General features: G+C 38.5%; 3 protein-coding genes across 3 annotated transcripts in view; 2 read left to right on the top strand and 1 right to left on the bottom strand.

Annotated features, from left to right (window-relative positions):
• Positions 1-294: 294 nt before the first annotated feature.
• coq9 (coenzyme Q9 homolog (S. cerevisiae)) lies at positions 295-6832 on the top strand. Its single transcript, XM_059536545.1, has 9 exons — positions 295-541; positions 1454-1655; positions 2330-2465; positions 2539-2681; positions 5483-5567; positions 5686-5790; positions 5877-6032; positions 6140-6193; positions 6439-6832. Exons 1-9 carry the CDS (start codon positions 484-486, stop codon positions 6472-6474), a joined length of 975 nt encoding a protein of 324 aa, XP_059392528.1. The 5' UTR covers positions 295-483; the 3' UTR covers positions 6475-6832.
• A 278-nt stretch (positions 6833-7110) lies between these two features.
• polr2c (RNA polymerase II subunit C) lies at positions 7111-10557 on the top strand. Its single transcript, XM_059536549.1, has 9 exons — positions 7111-7341; positions 8349-8398; positions 8473-8541; positions 8626-8678; positions 8788-8916; positions 8990-9041; positions 9119-9287; positions 9780-9854; positions 10286-10557. Exons 1-9 carry the CDS (start codon positions 7256-7258, stop codon positions 10428-10430), a joined length of 828 nt encoding a protein of 275 aa, XP_059392532.1. The 5' UTR covers positions 7111-7255; the 3' UTR covers positions 10431-10557.
• A 2800-nt stretch (positions 10558-13357) lies between these two features.
• Positions 13358-20022, bottom strand: part of shank2b (SH3 and multiple ankyrin repeat domains 2b) — a 75463-nt gene continuing 68798 nt past the window's right edge. Inside the window, exons 22-23 of the mRNA XM_059535677.1 lie at positions 17608-19960; positions 13358-14816 (exon numbers count right to left, since the gene is read on the bottom strand). Of these exons, the coding sequence (XP_059391660.1) occupies positions 14279-14816; positions 17608-19960 (2891 nt within the window). The 3' untranslated portion in view covers positions 13358-14278. The remainder of the gene's footprint in view (positions 14817-17607; positions 19961-20022) is intronic.

Raw genomic sequence — 20022 nt, 5'->3', positions numbered from 1 at the left:
TAGTACATTGGAAAACTGAATGTTATAATTACAAATCGGTGTTCATATTTAAACACTTTCATGTGTATTATAAATTTAATAAAAAAATATTGTAATAATAATTCGTAGTGGCATTATGCAGCTGTCAATTGTTACTCGTGGCTGAGGCGTTGTCACGTTGTACGTGTTACTTTTCTCTGCGCTGTTACAGTGGGCCAATCACAACCGCTTGTGGTTACCTAACAAGGCGTTTTATGTAATACATTTATCAAAGACTGCTGAGTTGGATATCTATTTCATATCAGAATCTAAAGCATTTAAATAAATACATTTAAGTTATGGTGCTTTACATTATAGAAATGACGACAGCGCGAAATAAACGTAGTGAGATTTAAATGCAGCTCAACGAGCGCCTCCTAGAGTAACAATGTTTTTAAGCAACAGTTATCAGCTGACAACGCTTGCTCTGCTGTGTATCGCGACGCTAGCCCGCTGTGGTTGGATATGGCGGCGCTGATTAGAGGACTGAGAGCTGGAAGGGCCTTGCGGGGTCTCGGCGGCGGTAAGCGAGGAACGTGAGAGGCGTCTGGTGCTAGCTTTTCAGTCTTTGTTTTTTTTAAAAGTTCAGTAGTCACACGTGGCAGCTGCTGAGGGCTTTTGTATCTTGTAAATAGTTCTGCCAGCTTCCAAGTGTGGCCAAATGTAAGTCAGCTTGGCGACTAGAGAAGGTTACCATGAAGGGCAGGATTGCGCTTGCAAACAGAAAGTGCATATGACAGTCCATAACATTTGAATACTGTGTGATTCAGCCTGACTGTAAATGCATATTGAAATAATGGTTAACTTGATACGAGCTGGTTGAGTTGCTCTGCATAAAGTTCAGTTTAGTGCTTAAAGCAGATTCTATCCTTTGTAAAATAAGGAGTATAAATATATGCTACATTTCCTGATAACTCTTGTTTGATTGTTTCACTCCATTGAGTCTGACCCTTTATATGTGACCCTGGATGATTCACAAAACAATCATTAGGATAAATTTTTCGCTTTCCATTGATGTATGGTTTGTTAGGATCGGATAACATTCAGCCGAGGTATAACTATTTGAAAATCTGGAATCTGAGGGTGCAAAAAAAAATCAAAATATTAGGAAAATTGCCTTTAAAGTTTTCCAAATGACGTTCTTAGCAATGCATATTACTAATGAAAGATTAAGTTTTAATTAATATCCTAATGATTGTGGGCATAAAAGAAAAATCATTCATTTTGACCCATACAATGTATTGTTGGCTGTTGCTACAAATATACGTTAGCGACTTTAGACTGGGTTTGTGCTACAGGAGTAGAAAACTGAAGGCTCATTGTGCAAACTTTTAATTGTTACATTGCAATGCTTGTATTAATATAGAACAACATGCTCTATGATATAATTGTAGAGAAATTTGTTGCATGGTAATTGTTTAATGCACCTTTACAGTTGCAGTTCAAGGCACACTCAGTCTCCAGTGCAGCAATGTGAGACGTGGATTCCATCGTGCTGCTCTGTTACGATTGGCCAGTGACTCAAAAAGTGACACAACTGTGCCACCTCCATCCTACCATGAGGTTCACACAGCCGGAGAAAGCTCATCCTCTTCAGCACAGGGAGAATCTTCAGAAGACGCCCCGCCAAACACCAGGTTCAAGCCCCAATGAAATACAAGAGTTAAAGAGAGAGTTCACCCAAAAATGAAAAATACCCCTTGATTTAATAACCCTCAAGTTATCCTAAATGTATATGACTTTCTTCTTTCAGGCGAATGCAATTGTTATAATACATTTTTTAAATAAATTAATTAATAAAAGCTCTGCCTGTGAGAATATGCTAGTCTCGCAAGAACCAAGTTTTGTTTACAGCAAAGGAAAAGTAAACTTCTCTTGGCTTATCAAAAACTTTCAAGATTTTCTTCTACAAATCCTTGTTTTGCACTCTCGTTTGTGCTTCCGCATTCATCACTTCCCACCAGAGCTTATGTCATCTGCTGGAACACCACTCTCTTGTGAATGCTAGTACGACAGTAAGCGAAAGCTACATATTAAATATATTTTTAAATTAATCTTTTTATGATGCATAGATGCACTTTTTTGTGCTTCAAAATCTCAACAGCCATTGACAGCCATTATAAAGCATGGAAGAGCCAGAACCATTTTGAATACAACTTCCACTGTATTTGTCTGAAAGATGAAAGTCATATACTAGGATGGCTTGAGGGTGACCATTCATGGGGTAATTCTCATTTTTGGGTGAACTATCCCTTTAAATTAGTCAAACTTGCAGTCATTTAATCTAACTTTGTCCATTTTGCATATCAAGTTTTCAAGATCAGAGTGGAGAACACGGTGAAGACTATGAGACAGAAGAGCAGCTCCAAGCTCGCATCCTGACTGCGGCTCTAGAGTTCGTTCCGCAGCACAGCTGGACTGTGGAGGCCATCGCAGCTGGAGCAGAGGTTTGTTTCTTAAAGCTGTTATGTAAATATTGTATTAGACAATATAATTGTAATAATATGCTCTGTGATTTAGACTCTTGGCCTGTCATCAGCTTCAGCTGGGATGTTCAACAATGGAGCCGGAGACTTGGTCCTGCATTTCGTTGCGCAGTGTAACGCTCAACTTGCTGAGACACTTGCAGAGCAAAATAACCAGGTCCAGCTTGGCCAGGCAGAGTGAGTTTAATATTATTAATTATTTAACATACTAATTTACTTGAGAAACAAGTGCTAACGGTGGACCCTTTGTTAAAATTACATTATATATACATACAGTTGTGCTCAAAATTATTCATACCCTTGGTAAATATGATTAAAGGCAGCCGTGAAAATAAATCTTTATCATTAATCCCTTTGATCTTTTATTAAAAAAAATAAATGAACTTTTCATTGGTGAATAAGAATTCAAAATGGGAGAGAAATCTCATTATGATTTTTTTTCTTTAATACACATTGGCCACAATTAATCATACCATTTTATTCAATACTTTTTGCAACCTCCTTTTGCCAATAGTCTATTGTCTTTACCTATAATGCCTGATAAGTTTGGAGAACAACTGACAAGAGATCAGAGACCATTCCTTCATCCAGAATCTCTTCAGACCCTTCAAATTTCCAGGTGCATGTTGGTGCTTCTCCTCTTCAGTTCACACTCCACACTCATTTTCTGCAGGGTTCAGCTCAGGGAACTGGGTTAGCCATGGCAGAAGCTTGGTTTTGTTCTCAGTGACCCATTTTTGTTTTGGTTCTGATGTTTGTTTTTGGATCATTGTCCTGTTGGAAGATCCAACTACAGCCCATTATAAGATTTCTAGCATGGACAGTCCGTTTTGAAATTTTTTATATGTTGATACTTAATTGAATCCATGATTCCATGTATATAAATAAGGTGTCCAGGACATCCAGCAGAAAAATAGACCCACAACATTAAAGATCCAGCAGTGCATTTCATTGAACACATGGGATACTTTTTATCCGTTTGCACCAAACCCATCTTGAGTGCTTGCTGCTAAAAAGCTCCTTCTTTAGTTTCATCTCACCATAGAAGCCAGTCCTTTTTGAAGTTCCAGTCGTGTCTGATAACTGAATATGCTGGGGTTTGTTTTTGGATGAGCGAACCTTTGAGAGAACCTTTGGCCACTCAAACTCTCCTCCTCATGGTGCATTAGGACGATATACTGTAGACACATGTCATCTTCCAGGCAGATTTGTAACATCTTTAGTTGACTGGATGGTGGAAATGGGGATGTTTAATGTTTTAGCATTTTTCTTAGTCACTTTCTAAATTTGTGAAGTTCAACAATCTTTTACTGCAAATCAGATATATATTCTCTGATTTTACTCCTTGTGATCAGTGATTAAAGGGGTGGTTCGGGATTTTTGACATCGGACCTCATTTTTAAGTCAGCCTGGTTGTTATTCATCAGCGGAGACATTTTTTTTAATAAATTATCCAGTCTTTATATTTGGATAGATAGCCGATGCTAGGCAAGCGCGAGTCAATGGGTATATGTTAGCCAGCCATTAAAAACCGTTTTACCTGCTCCACAGTGCACCAAACGCAAATCAATTATAACACTAGACTATCGATGCAAATGTCCGTTGATAGAATAATGTTAGAAATCAAACTTACCTTTCATCTCAATGATCCTAAAGGAACTAGTTTCTCAGCCGCTGCGGAATTTTACTTTGCTCTGCTTATCTGATGTTAGTGATAATCAGTGTGCCAGCGGCAGGTAAATACACTTGCGTCATGTGTGGACCGGCTCACTCGGTTGCCTAGGTAATCAATATCACTCCGCTGCTGATGTCGACAAGGCTTATGATTACAGGGAACAAATTATAACTAATGTGATGAAAGGTAAGTTTGATTTCTAACATTATTCTATCAACGGACATTTGCATCGATAGTCTAGTGTTATAATTGATTTGCGTTTGGTGCACTGTGGAGCGGGTAAAATGGTTTTTAATGGCTGGCTAACATATACCCATTGACTCGCGCTAGCCTAGCATCGGCTATCTATCCAAATATAAAGACTGGATATTTTTTTTTTTTTAAATGTCTCCACTGATGAATAACAACCAGGCTGACTTAAAAATGAGGTCCGATGTCAAAAATCCCGAACCACCCCTTTAAGGGAATTTGGCCTTTGTGTTCCTCATATTTATATATATATATATATATATATGGATGTGAGATTTCATTGTGCAGCCGATACGACTCAGCGATGACTCTAAAATTGAAAACCTTGTGTTGATGTTTTTACAGCCATATTCATGTAAAAATTTTACAATTGTGTATTTATCTATCTTTTCATGTAAAATTGTCTCACATAATATAATAATATACAGACTTATGATTATTTTGAACAGATGACAGTATCACGTGTTTAAAACTAAGTTCACTTGTTTTGTTGTAATTAAAATTTATTTTAATTTATTATTATTATGATTATTATTGCTTGGATTAATATTATTATAATTGTATATACTATTATTATTGTGGATTTGTTTATTTATGTTTATTTTGAATACATGACAGTATCACTGGTTTGAAAACCCAGTTCAGTTTAACAAAAAAAAAAAAAAAAATATATATATATATATATATATAAAAATATATATATATATATATATATATATATATATATATATATATATATATATATATATATATATATATATATATATATATATATATATAAAAAAATATATATATATATATATATAAAATTTTTTTTTCTGTTATTGTATTTTTTTCTTGTGGATTATGACTATTTTGGATAAATGATAATATCACTGGTTTAAAAACTGAGTTCACTTGTTTTGTTGTTGTAATTAACATTAAAGGGATTAATATTGCTTATTTTATTATTTATTATAGTATATTATTGGGCAATGATGATAATGCATTAATATATTACCTTTTTTTGTTGTTGCTCTATTTAAAACCTACATTAATTTTTCTTATGTATTAGAGCAAAGAAAACAGCCGAGTTTCTGAAAGACGCTGTGGAGACGAGACTGCGAATGTTGATTCCTTATATTGACACATGGCCCCAGGTATCCTCTGCCTCATGCAAACTCCTCTCTCAGAACTCCAGATATTTCATTTTTAAAAAGCAATCATTTCTAAGAACTGATGGATGCCCTCAGTGTTATGTCTCTTCTGGCTTTGCAGGCCATGAGCATCCTACTACTGCCCCACAACATCCCCGACAGCCTGAAGCACCTGTCCACGATGGTGGATGACATCTGGTACTACGCAGGCGATCGCTCGACGGACGTGAGTGGCTTCTTTGATCCCACTCGCTACCTTCTTCCTTGCTTTGGTTTGCTCATCCACCGGTATTTCTTCTGCGTTTCTCTTAGGTCAACTGGTACACACGGCGGGCGGCACTGACAGGGATCTATAACACCACAGAGCTCGTGATGGTGCAGGACTCCTCTCCTGACTTTGAAGAGACATGGGCCTTCCTCGACAATCGCATAAAGGACGTAGTTAACATGGCAAACACGGCTAAACAGGTTAATGCAGTCTTGCTTTCCATAGCTATTTTTTTTTTCTTTTTTTTTGCTACTGGTATACATGCTCTTATAAATATTACTAATATACTGGATAATGTTTGTTGTAGGTGCAAGCCACAGGAGAAGCTGTGGTTCAAGGACTTATGGGAGCCGCAATTACGGTAACCAGTTTCCAGAAATAAATATATATAAATATGTTTAAGTCTAGCAAATGCTTTTTTTTTTCATTGCAAATATTAATAATTATAAATTAGCTATATTATAAAATATGAATGCAATTTATTAATGATACATATTTTTATTACTTTTCTATTTTAATAATTTATTCAGTGTTTATTACTTTAAATAAATAAAAAATGTTATTTCATTTGATTTAATTGTAAAATTAAGCTTTCCTTTCACTCAGCTGAAGAACCTAACGGGGATGAACCAGAGACGATGAGTTTCTTCTGATGCGCCTGCCTTCGTTTTGTCCTCGATTACGCAGCACAAATGTCTGATACTTCACTCACCCGCTCTAAACCCACTAAACGATTTCAAATGATTGCAAGGAAAGTGTTTATGATACAGGGTGGATTTTCACACCCTGAGCACTTTCAAATTGGTCAGCTGTGCCATACCTGTATCTCAACCTGAGCACAATGAGGAGGCCGTTTTCTTTTCAGACATTTTTCTGTATTTGTAAAAAGAAAAAAGGAAGAATATAAATGTAAATTGTATTTGAGAATCTTGTGTTCATACTGTTTTGGAAAACTCACTGGCGAATCCCTCATTAAAAGAAATAAAGGGTAACCTATTTACCCGAAAAGTGTCTTGATCTGTTATTTTTGTTGTTGCAGATTTAATTCTTCCAAAATGTTAAAAATGATTAATTTCCCGTATTAATAAATACTATGGTTTACAGTTGTAACCGTAACTGTAGTGAAGATGATATTTTGAGATAATATCATAATGGTTTGGTTAGTGAGCGGTTTTAATAGCGCAGTACACAAAAGACAGTTAACTTCTACGCGGCAAGATTTACGAGGACCTTTATTATGTTTAACCGGAAATGGTACTGTAGTGACCCGGATGCTAACGGAATGAGGGCAGCTAGTGACCAATGAGCTGCTGTCGTTTGTTTTTGTGCTGAAGGGGCGCTCGGTGCTGGAGCGACCGAACAACGGGACCGCGTATATCACTATTTTAATTATTGACGTCTTAATCTTGAGCCTAATTTCGCTATGCCGTATGCCAACCAGCCCACAGTGAAAATCACAGAGCTGACGGACGAGAATGTGAAGTTTGTGATCGAGAACACGGATCTCGCGTGAGTCAAAATGATCATTTAGCGTTTAATTAAAGCACGCGTGTTATATTAATAACATTGAAATGCGTGTTAATTGTGTTATCACTATCAAAAAAACAACTTTTGTTGGAGTAACGTGTAAATACTATTGTAACGTATGCGTCTGGGAAGAACCATGCTGCGTATGGTACTGTGGTATTAATACCATCATTTAACCATGGTATTGCCATAGTATTTTTTGGTTTTACTTTTTAACAAAAGTACAACAAATGTGTGTGTGTATATATATATATATATATTACACACACACACATGTATATGGGCCATTCTACCGTATCGGTGAAAACTGCTGTTCCACAACCAAAACACATAAAAACATTTCTTTATTAAAATCTTAGATGTTTACTAAGAACCTTCACAATAAAATATAAAATATAAGTAAGCTTAATATATATATATATAAAATCATCATTTATTGGGTACTTATAATTGGGAGGTGGCTGTCCCGAACCCTTACCCCTAAATTTCAACAAATAGAAATATTAAAATAATTATCGTAGTTTTTTTAATTGTTGTTTTAAAAGTGTCTTTTTAATTCTTAAAAAAAATGGAGTTCAACATTTTTTATATTTTCTTTGTAAATTCGGAAACTTTATGTGAAAAAAAAACTCCCATGTGTCCCATATTTTTCATGTCACTACTGAAACAGGCTGAGACACTTTGCTACACCCCTAATAAATTTATGATCGGGAAATATTCCTGTGTCCCCCTCTTTCATAGCTACAGGGTGTGAGTTGACGAGGTAAATTGAAGGAATGTCACTACCAAAAATTTGCAGTAACTACTGAAACATGAGATGTTATGTCAGAAATAAAGTATACGGAATTATCTAATAAAAAGTTATGATAGTTTTTGGTTCAGTGTATATTCAGACTAATGAATCCTTGACGTTGTGCATATTTTATATATATATATATATATATATATATATTATTTCCAAATAAAACTTGCACTATTATTTGTTTCAGCGTGGCAAACTCAATTCGACGTGTATTCATGTCAGAAGTCCCAACCATTGGTAAGAATCAATGATTTAATGATCCACTTTGTCTTATAAATCAGTTAATTTGATCTAATGTGCTTTATTGCCAGCTATTGATTGGGTTCAAATTGATGCCAACTCCTCTGTGCTCCATGATGAGTTTATTGCACACAGAGTGGGTACGTATGTGCAAAATCTTTCCAAATCTTTCATATCACTCTTCTTCTAGTGCTAAGTGCAGTTATCATGCTCCTCTTTCATAGGGCTAATTCCACTCACAAGTGATGACATTGTTGACAAGATGCAGTACTCACGAGTAAGTGTGTTAAACACGCCGCCAGCATTTCTGTTTTTATGAATGTGACTCGTCTCATTGAATGTAGAGAAGTAATATATGACATTTTGCTTTTTTGGTTTCCTTTTAGGACTGCACATGTGATGATTTCTGTCCGGAGTGTTCGGTTGAGCTCACACTGGATGTGAGATGCACAGAAGACCAGACGCGGCACGTGACCTCACGGGACCTCCTGTCCAATAACCCCCGAGTCATACCCGTATGTGGATTCTGCTCACAAACTCACATATAGACACTTTGCTTTTTCTCACGTGATGTATCTTGCTCTTCAGGTAACATCCAGAAGCCGAGACAACGATCCCAATGACTATGTGGAGCAGGATGGTGGGTCAGATTCCTTTCCAGTTGTCTGTATAATCACTCCGATGTAGTAGTATTGATCATTTGGGGATTTTGCACAGACATCCTGTTGGTGAAGCTGCGGAAGGGTCAGGAGCTGCGTCTCAGAGCATACGCTAAAAAGGGTTTCGGCAAGGAGCATGCCAAATGGAATCCCACTGCAGGGGTGTCGTTTGAGTATGACCCAGACAATGCGCTGAGACACACGGTGTACCCAATTCCACAGGAATGGTATGGTTCTTATGGCATGGTTTGATCGCATTAAATGAGGATTAGTTGTAATCAGGTACACAGAAGTATTGGTTTTAGATTTACTTTGAAACAAATTTCACAAAGAAATTCCTAGTAAATTTTATGAAGAAATTGACATTTTTAAGACTGAATTAGTATTGTCTTGTGAAGCGTACTCCATTAATGCAGTGTAATGTTTTTTTGTTTTTTTTACAGTGTACATGAACACCTGGTTCTCAGATTGCTATATATATATATATATATATATTTATTTCCTGTTTAATCAAAATTTATTGTATACTAACAAATTTACCATCCTTAAATCTGATTTTTTTTCCCCCCATTGTTTTAATTAATTATTAATTAATGTTTATATATGATTATTTTTTTCTTTAATGTATTTAGATAATCTTCATATATTTCGTTTTGCTTTTTACTTGTCAAAAGATTTAATGTATAATTATGTGCCTTTGCTCACCTTTTGCTTGTCAGGCCTAAAAGTGAATATTCAGAAATCGAAGAGGATGGAATTGAAGCTCCATATGATCCTAATGGCAAGCCAGAAAGGTAAGGAAATTGAAAACTATTCATACATAAGTATATTTGCTTGCGGAATTGTCTTAAATTACCCTCTGTTGTGCTTTTATTGAAAGTGTTAAATAATTGAATAATGTATAATACAAATAACAAAAATTCTAAACTACAAACACTTAACAGTGATATTCTGTGTTATTGTATTATGAGAAATTCGGTTGCTGAATTATGAGAAGCTTAATCACAACCACAATATTGCTTCTAGGCAACACTGACATTTAAGCAATTTCTCATAATATATGAACAATTTCTCTTTAAAAGGACTGCTTCAAAATGCATTTTATTTATTAAAAACTTATTTTTTATGGATAAAAAAAAAAACATTTCTGAAGGCATGCCTCAGTGGAGGGTTAATACAAAAACAAACAAAAAAACATCTAGGCTACATGTTTTTTTTCATCCAGATTCTATTACAACGTGGAGTCCTGCGGTTCACTTCGGCCAGAGACCATCGTCATGTCGGCTTTCGCTGTACTTAAGAAGAAACTGAGTGATCTGCAGACACAGCTCAGCCATGAAATTCAAAGCGATGTGCTCACCATTAACTGATGTTGAAATACTGCTTTTTTTGGATCACGCTTTTGGGAATATATTTTTTCAGCTGTTATGTTGCTTTGCATGAGACCATGTTATGGTGGATGAATAATAAACACATTAAAATCTAGTTGTTTCATTACAGTAGTTGCACAGTGTGTGAGGGGGGGGGGGGGGGGGTGCACTATGAACACCAGAGGGCAGGGTTAGTGAGAAAAATATATGATGAGGCCATTCTGTTGATTAATACTTGAGTGAAACATGAGATGTATGGTCATGACAGAGCATTGAACAGCATGCTGATAATGGGAACATTTTATTTCAAGCAAAATAAGTCCTGAATTAAATAGAACACATTTACAGAAAACCGCCCGAGACAAACTATGAAAACAGAACACATGGAAGGAACAAGAGCTACGTGAGTTCGACAGATTGTGCAATCATATTTATTTGTCCTGTAAATTGAGACTTAGGTCTCTGCAGAGCAAAAGTGGGCGTTTATCACCCTGTGGGTGTTTTCAAACTGCTGGGTTTTTCTAAATCATGCAATCTAAATGATCCCCCTTACCCAACCCCACCCCTAAATCTAACGTCACTATGACGTCAACCAATCGGGTATCATGGTGTAAAAACCCTGATCTGGTAACTCCTGCAGCGACGCGTTTCAAATACATTAGTATCGAGGGGTCTGGACTCAGTCTGGAGGAAAGTGGAGTTTCAAAAACTTCTCTCTCTGATTTTAATCATGAATTCTAGTCTAGCACAAAACTATAGCAACATAGATTAGGAAGTGTGTGTGAGAGAGACAACTATGAAGAAAAAAACAGAATTCGTAGTCCAACTCTAACCATACAAGGACCTAACTTACTGGAAACATCTGCGTGTCTTCATATAAAATGGGTTTTAAAACCCCGAAATCTGCGTAAACAACAATTCAGTGTACATTTGTCAGGAGTATAAAGTGTCATTTGCAGATATCGTGTAAAAGTGCGACCACATTAGCGAAATTGCGTATGCAAAAAAAAAAAAAAAAAAAACACTGTCAATTATCTAAAACACCTGCTCACAAGTCACTGAATGTTCACGCAGTAACAGAATAATGTTGACAGTACTGTGCTTTTATTCTTTTTTTTTAGTAACGTAGTTAATACGATTGAGTTCTCACACATTCTGGTAATTTCGAACATTTTCTGGTAATTGTCGTTCAACTGTCGTTGAAGCCCTGTGCTAACGACGTTCTTGACTTAATAGTTGTCTGTCCCGTCTTACAGTCCCAGAGATCATGTTTTCATGTTTGATTTCGGTAATTTACAGAGACGCAGATATGAGCTGTGTGTCATCCAATCATTGTCTTTCATCATTGCAGCTCCCGCCATTTATATATATATTTTTTTGGTATGCGCGCCAACTTCAAGTGATCCACTCTACTGAGGTAAAAACAATAATAAAAATGGCTGTCGTCGGTTAGCTGCCATTTTTACTGATAAAAAAAACTGAACTTTTTTCTTTTGTGTCAAATGTGATAAGACTTAGCCGGTCTGTACGTTGCCATCTTGTATATTAACTTAACAAATATTCACTTAAGTTAAACGTTCCTTGTAAGCTGATGTGTAATCGGAAAATATTTCGTGACTGTGAGTGCCTGACAGATGTTGAAATGATTGCATTTCGTCCTTGAAATTTGACGAGGCAAATGTGACCGCATCGTAAGTGACCTAAAATATGTGCTCGTTTTTTATAGTCAATTATACACACCACACAACTCTACATTTTAACTTCTCTTTAATTACATAGTCTAAAAGAAGCAGGTGACAGCCATTATCTCATTATTTTTCATATCTTCTAATTCACTGAGACCTATGTAAATTTAATTTCATAATATTATATACTGTAGTGTGGAATACTGGCAAAGAAAGACCAAACAGTGTTCTTTAAATTGGTGTATTGCTTCTTAACTGATACCACACAGATTTTTGGCACACCACATATTAGAGTTAAATGTCGTAAAAATTTCATAAATATTTCTATAAATCTTTAAAATACTGTGCTGTTTCCTAAAATAAGATATATAGACATGATAACTCTAACTCCTCTAAGGTCGAGAGATAAGCAAACATATATAATTTATTTCTGAATCTCTTCACTGCATATACTTTAAACGGTCATAACTTCATTTCATTCACAGCCATTCTCTAACTCATCTATTGCCTTTCCCTCAGTTCTGGCGTTACCCACAGTGCATGGAACTTAATACTAAAGGTGAAATGTATAATGCTGGCTGTTCTTTCGTGTCTCTGTGATGTTTTAATCACAAATTTTAATATTATCTGTAGTCCAATTCCATACCTGTGGGATTTTATGTCATTTACAGTCTGATGAAATTCATAAATCTCTGAGAGACGAGTGTCTTACAACGAGAACTAAATTTCAGATGACCTAAAGATGTTGTGGTGTGTCAAATTTTGACAAGGGTAGGCACACATTGCAGTTTAAATTAATAACGTAGTAACACAGCAAAATCATAACTTTTTCCAATTGAACATAAAATGAAAAGGACAAGTAAAAGCACAGATTTTCGATTAAACAGGAAAATGAAAGTTCACACCTTTTGATCTTTTGATCTGATTTTGCAGGTTTAGTTGCAAAAAAAAAAAAGTTAAATAATCCAAATAAAATTTAAATCAAAACAATTAAATACTTAACAATTTACAGATATAAACTCCTGTATCAGTTACAATTGACGACATTGATATGTATAAATTAAGGTTTCCTGTAGTTTTCTGGATGTTCCTTTTTACCACCCAACAATGGAATGATTAAGCGAACTATAATTACAGAAAATAAATACAGTACATAAAAATAAACTATTAAATGAAAAATTCATCAAATTTTTAAAGCAAAAGACAGGCAAATACTGGCCCTTTCAGAGAGATTGTTACTTCAATTCAATTATTTTCCATTCACCCATGAAACTAAACCTCAGTATTTCAGATCTTATGTGTTCCTGTGAAAACCCATAATTCCAAATCAAACCCGCTGGAAATTAATATTGACTAGCAACAATGCAGACTAGTATCGACTAAAGTTACAAATTAAAATGTTGGTGGGAATGCCGTAGACCTCCTTACCATATGGAAGACACCTAATAGTAAACCACAATTCAAAGACCCAAGAGAATTGTTGATCATTCAGACAAACATCCAAAGTTAGTGTATTACAAGACTCGAAGATTCAAGATGGTGGAGAGACCTGTTGCTTGCTACGGTTACGTTTGTTGGCATGTAGGGACATTTGACCTCTGTGTTTTCAAGTGACCATGGCCCTTCTAGGACTGTCAGCGAATGAACTGAGGGACATCAAATGCCCACGGATCACATCTTCTACATTCGTGTACCTCTTGGTCAAAGGTGTAGGAGGGGAAAAAAGCAAGATATTTATTTCATAGGCAGCTGATACATAGACAAAGGTTCCCTTTTTTCCTGAAGAAATATTCTCTGTAGAATTGTCTTAGCAAATATAGAAAATTGATCCCCAGCTCTGCTGGTTTCAGTGCATTCAAAGGAGGCCAAAGTCCTTAAAAGCCAAAGGACAGTCAGCTCATGTTTGTAGTTTCCATACAGTGTGTTGGCTTCAATGTCCTCTCTGGTGCCAGAGCTCTTGGAACAGAAACGCAGGGAACCGCTTGTGCTTATGCGGATATTTTGAATGCTTGAGTTTCTTCAGGATGTGAGAGTTCCTCAATTCCACCGAAAGCATGATAGGACAACAAACTGTTCAAATTAGTGAACTGAAATAAGGGAAGAGGGAAAAAGGAGCTTATGAACAAGATGCGCGGAGTCCTGGTTGAGGACGTCTGCCCAGTCTCATCTGTCCAAGAGGACTTTTAGCGCCCGCTCGATGTTCATTCTGTGACCCACACGAGTCACACCCAAGTCGATCAGATCCTCCTTTTGCAGGTTGGGCAAATGGCTGCCCTCGATATCATTGTCCATAAAGGCATCCCTGTGCTCACCCAGGTTCAGGCTCTCGAGCCAGTCAGCCACGTCCTGCTTGCTCCACATGAGGACGGGTTTGGTGGCAAAGGGCTTGTTTGATGTGGCCTGGATAAGGGTGAGCGGGGAAGGGGAACGGCTACGCCCCGTGCCCAGGCTGAGAGGCGGTGTGGGCAGACCAAATACGTCCGTCATGGTGGGGGAAGTAACCGAGGTCGGAAGAGAAGAGGCACAGCTTAGGCCAGAGTCCGGCGGGGACATGATGGGGCTTTGGGTGTGGTGGTGGGGAGGCAGGCTCTCGGCCTGTCGGCACGGTGACGGGGCAGGCACGTTCGGGCCAGGCTGGGCAGTGAAGGTAACGGTGTTGTTCTGCTGTGTACCTGAGATGAGGGATACACCATCCTGATTTCTACAAAGACAGAAAGATAAAAGTGAGGAATATGTATTAATGAGACTAAAGGGATAACGCAAAACTATATTCCTGCAAAAGATGCTAGGGTGTTATAAGAGTTTGGCAGAGCATTGCTATGTGGTTGCTAGGGTGTTTCGGATGCTTACTCGTCCAAGTTAAAGTCTGTACGATATGGCTGCAGGTCCTTCATTGATGTTTTGTGCTCTTTATTGTCCACAAGGTAAAAATCACAAGTGCAATGCTCTCCTCAACAAACTGCATTATATAACTAGAGTGATGATTTGAGTGATACATCTAAGTAATGAAGCCTGAAAAAAGCCTGCATAATTCATAATAACTGAACACCATTTTATTCTATAACCTTTAAAAGAATTTTTGTTTTTTTTTACACTTGCGCTGTCCTATTTTTCAAATTCTTATAGCTCAAGTGGGACTAAATCAATTCAATTCTTGACCTCCTCTGGAAAGGTGCCTTTAAGGATAGGAGAGTTGAGACCAGGTAATAAGAAAGAAATCCGAACAGAAGACATACCCACACAGCTCTTTATGGTGAATCTCTCAACCCATTTCTCACCCATAATATAGTATCTGAACATTATGAAAGTGTTTGTTGTAATTCATTTTATTTATGCTGATTTTATTGTATTGTACTGTATTACAGTAATGAGAAAACAGAATTAGAGTAAAATTTGTTTTAATTATCATTGAAGTAAAAACTAAGTCTAAAAAAAAAAAATATTGTTTCTGTTATTTTAGGGTAAAATATGATTTACATTTCTTTGTGAGATTGACCCTCACTTGTCATGTACACAATTTCTATTTATGTAAAGATCAAAGAGCATTGAAAGTATGAGTGTACTTTAGGTGGTTTAGCTTTAAGGAGGCTGTAAATGTGAGGCTCTTTAGAAATGCAATGTCCTTGCCCCAGGTTTGTCTTTATACCCAAGGTGTATTGGCCTAGATTTGTTAAAATAAACTTTTACATTTTCATCTGATGTAGTACATGTAAATAAAACCAATAATAGACTCATGTAAACAGTACTCAAACTATTCTTAATTGATCCAAAAAAACATAAAACATCAATAACAATATATAACACATAAGTTACATGCCCAGCCGTGGTATTAAGATAAAAAAATAGCACAGTATAATGATTCAAATAAGAAACATGGTAAACTTCCACACAAAAAATCTATTCATATTCATAGTGAAAAGAAAATACATCTTTGCTCAGTTTTGACTCTGCCTAGGCTACAAGTGCATTTTAGGGTCAGTTCTGTGGTCTGTAAATAACATCATTCAATAATGAATGAGACTTTGGACTCCATGTCAATGGCAAACCATTGCCTTTGCAATGTGGCAGCCATCAGCATACACAGCCCATGTTTTGCAAAAATAAATGACATGTATTATTTAATTCCTAATGAGCTTTCTCTGTAGGAATTATCAGTGAAAAAAAGGTTAGGAGGGGGACGACATGAAATATATAACAATTAAAAATACTCTGTATACAAGTATTGATGATAATACTTAAAGGGGTCCTATTATGCTTTTTCACTTTTTCAACTTTAGTTAGTCTGTAGTGTTGCTGTTTGAGAATAAAACAGATCTGCAAAGTTACAAAGCTCAAAGTCCAATTCAAATGGAGATATTTTATTTAACAGAAATAACTTTTCAAAAACTACAATGAACGACTCGTTTAGACTACAACGCATCTTTTCCAGGATTTGTGATATTACAAATATTGATGAATGGGACAAGACCTGGTTGAGCTGCACTAGAGAAGGCAATGAGTGTTATTACTATGTAACAGACATGCTAGTTTTCCAAAGGCAGACGAACTTGGAGTGGTTATAATCATCCAGGTTTAAATCACGCTCAAATTTATTTGATTTTTACGCAATATTTACACTGAAGCTCACATGCAACTATGGTAAGGGGCGTGACATTTCCCGACCAGGAGCTGAGTGGTGCCAATCACAACACACACTGGGTCAGCTAACCAATCACAGCACGTTTCGTATTTCAGAAGGCGGGACTTGATGCAGGAACTATTCGAGCCGTTCATGCCAGACTGGGGAGAGAGGTGTTGTAATAATGTGAAATATGTTAACAATAATGTGTTTTTTGAACAACCTAGTATGAGAGCCTGTTTTAGTATACCCCCAATACAAAATCAGGACTTTGTAAATGAGCATGTTAAAACAACATTGGAAGGTATTGATAAAAATCTTAAAAAAGGGGCAATTTTACCAAAAACTTTGGGATGCGAAGTATTTATGTGTGTGTGTGTTTATTAATGCTGTTGTTCTGTATTGAAATCAGTCAATTCTGTGCAACTATGCATAGCATTCCAAATCAGTTACTTATGAGGTTCCATCTGAGTTAAGATGCAGCCATAAAAAAGCTGCCGATGTTGGCAGAAGGCAGTATAGCAGCTCAATAAGTTTTCTGAAAATTGGAACTCCTTATAACCTTAAATGTTTTGTCAAAATGAAATATAAAATCCCTTTAAGATATTGCTTACAATAATCTAGGGATGTCTTGTGGGAGCAGTTTGGGTGATGTGACAACTAAGTAACAAATGTTGTAACAACACGCGCACACACACCTCCCCCCTCTGTGGTAGGGTCTGTGTTCATCATCACACTGACGTTGCTCATCTCGTCCTCAAGGCTGTTCTCATTATTGGGTTGCTAGGCAACTCTCTCGTTCTCCAGCAGAGCACACACACTAATCTGAGAGCCTAAATGTAAGCCTGTGATACAGGCAGGAAAGGGGGCATACCTCGTTCCGAAGTGAGTCCTGGATCCGGTTGGAGAGTCTAATGCTTCCCCTGGCTTTGGTGCTTTGTCCTTGTTCACATGCTGCAGAACTGAATTGGCTTCAGGGCCATGGGGTCCTTTCATCTCCGGAGGGTCCCCCCACAGCTTTGAGGTTCGTTGCGTTGGGGTTTTCAATGGTTCTGGTGGAATTGATACAGGGGGCAGAGGTGGGACAGAGGAGGGCATTCTGAAAGAGCTCACGTTCTCCTCAGGCAAAGCATCCTTGTAAAGTGCATTGCTCTTGATGGCAGGTTTGGGTTTTGGTTTGGAAAGGATCTGAGACCTGTCCACCAGAAAGGCTTGTCCATCTGCATAGACGGTGCATGTGTCCAGAGTCTCGCCTCCTTCAGAAGACAAGGTGGAGATGCTGGACACAGTAGAGATGGTGCTGGTAGTCTCCAGTTGGGGGTCACCACTGCTTCGGCTGTCTACCTCAATGCCAGAGTCAGTGATCTGTTCATAGGGCTCTAGGGGCCCTGGAGGGAAGCTGGGGGGTGTGCAGTTTGTGAGGACGGTTGGTCTCTTGATTTCGGAATTCCCACCACCTAACAGGGGAAAATAGGGAGCAAGAGAAGGCCCTTTTGTACCATTTGTTTTCTGTTTAAGTAGTTCAGCTAAAGTCCCTGCCTGGTCTTCAGGAATGTCAAAACTGTTGGCAAACTCCAGTGGGGGTGGTAGGGGTTCAGCAAACACAAACTCTTCATCGATGTCGATAGAAGCCAAGGGCGGCGGAGGGATACCGAAGGGCAACTTGACGGGCTCATCCACTGAGCTAACAGTTATGATGGTCTTGCCATGTGGAGCAGCTGATAGCGCCTTGGGAGCTGGGGGGTTGGTGGAAGCTGGCTGGTTGGGGTCGCGAAGCTCCCCAGGGGTGCTGTCGGGACTCACTGCCTCGTCCTTGTCGCCCTCTGACAAGCTGTTATCTTCCGATTTTGCCCCATCTGTGGTGTGTACCATCAGCAGACCAGCTGACTTCTGCTGAGAAGTGTCCACAATGTCAATCAGCATGTTCTTCTTCTCCTCAGGCCTCTTCTCAGGCTTGCCCAGATCGAGCTGATACTTGGATTCAGTCTCATATTTGGATTCCGTCATCTGCCTCCGCAGGCCCCCCCGGGGACGACCCATTGTAGCGGTACTTGAGAAGCCAACCTCCACATTTGGTCTAAGCTTGGTGTCGATAAAAAGCGGTTTATTGAGATCAAGTTTGGATGGGTCACTCTTTAGAGGAAGAGGCTGTGATTGCTCCCTCATGGCTCGGTCTCTGGCAGCTAATGCTAAAGCTAAGGGTGAATTCGGGTCTAGTGGCTTGCCTGTTACTGGGTGAACGTAATTCCCACTTCCTGAGCTGTAGGTCTTATGAGCAGGCAGACTGATCGGGCTGTGTCCTGTACGGGTGTTCAACAGTTCCCTTACCATGGTGGGCTCAGGGCTGTTGAAGTCCGTCACATTACCACCACCTCTAGGGATGCTAAGTAGTGATGAGGGAGGTGCCATGAGCCTACGCAGCCGCTCATCGCTGCTAAACATGCCCTCATCAATAGACTTGGAGTGTCGGAGACGTGGGGCTGGTCTAGGCACCACATCCTCATCACCTGCATCTGTTGACTTAAAAGATGGGGAGTTGCGATGAGCATCAAGCCTCTTCTCCCTGTCTCTAACTGCACCGGCAATGGCAGCTGCAAAGGGACTGCCTGAATTTAAGCCATCTTCAGGGCGTAGTTGTCCTGGGTGATCCGGTGTGTTCGTCTCAATTTCCATGCTGCTCCCTTGACTGCTCTTACCGCTGCTGCTGGTGGAGGGCTCTTTAATTATTATGGTCGGAATCGGGATGGAGCAGGTTTTCTCAGGACTGTCTTCTACGTTGGGCTGCTTGACAAGCATTCCCTTCCTTCTGGCAGGCTTGTTGGGCACAAACAGTCCAGCTTGACCCATCTTGCCCACATCCGAGTAAGGGTTTTCAGGAATTTGGGCACGGCGCATATGAAGACTCTGTTGGGCCGTTGGGCTGTGATTGTACCCCTCTGAATCGTGCTGTTCGGGATTGTCTCTGTAATACATGCCCTGATCTCTCCACCCAGTACCTTCACCTCTGTCTGGGGCTGTACTGTTTGCATTAGGACTCTGTGAAGTAAAGCCTGGTCTGATGGTGCCATATCCTCGACCAGCTGGGACAGGAGCATTATTATGAGGTGGAGATGGAGGGGAGATGGCTGGTGGTGGTGGAATATCCTCTGATGTGTCAGGCATTGAAAGGCTTCTTGTAAATTTTAACATTGGAGGAGTAAGGAACTGCTTCTCTTCTTCGGTTACTCCTTTAAAGGAATGATAAAAGAGAAATAAACAAATTAGCAAGCCTGGGGGTACAATCACCATT

Source organism: Carassius carassius, chromosome 43 (assembly GCF_963082965.1).
Source record: "Carassius carassius chromosome 43, fCarCar2.1, whole genome shotgun sequence".
NCBI classification, from domain to species: Eukaryota; Metazoa; Chordata; class Actinopteri; order Cypriniformes; family Cyprinidae; genus Carassius; species Carassius carassius.
Note: the sequence above shows the minus strand (reverse complement) of the source record. Positions and strands in the feature narration are given on the sequence as shown.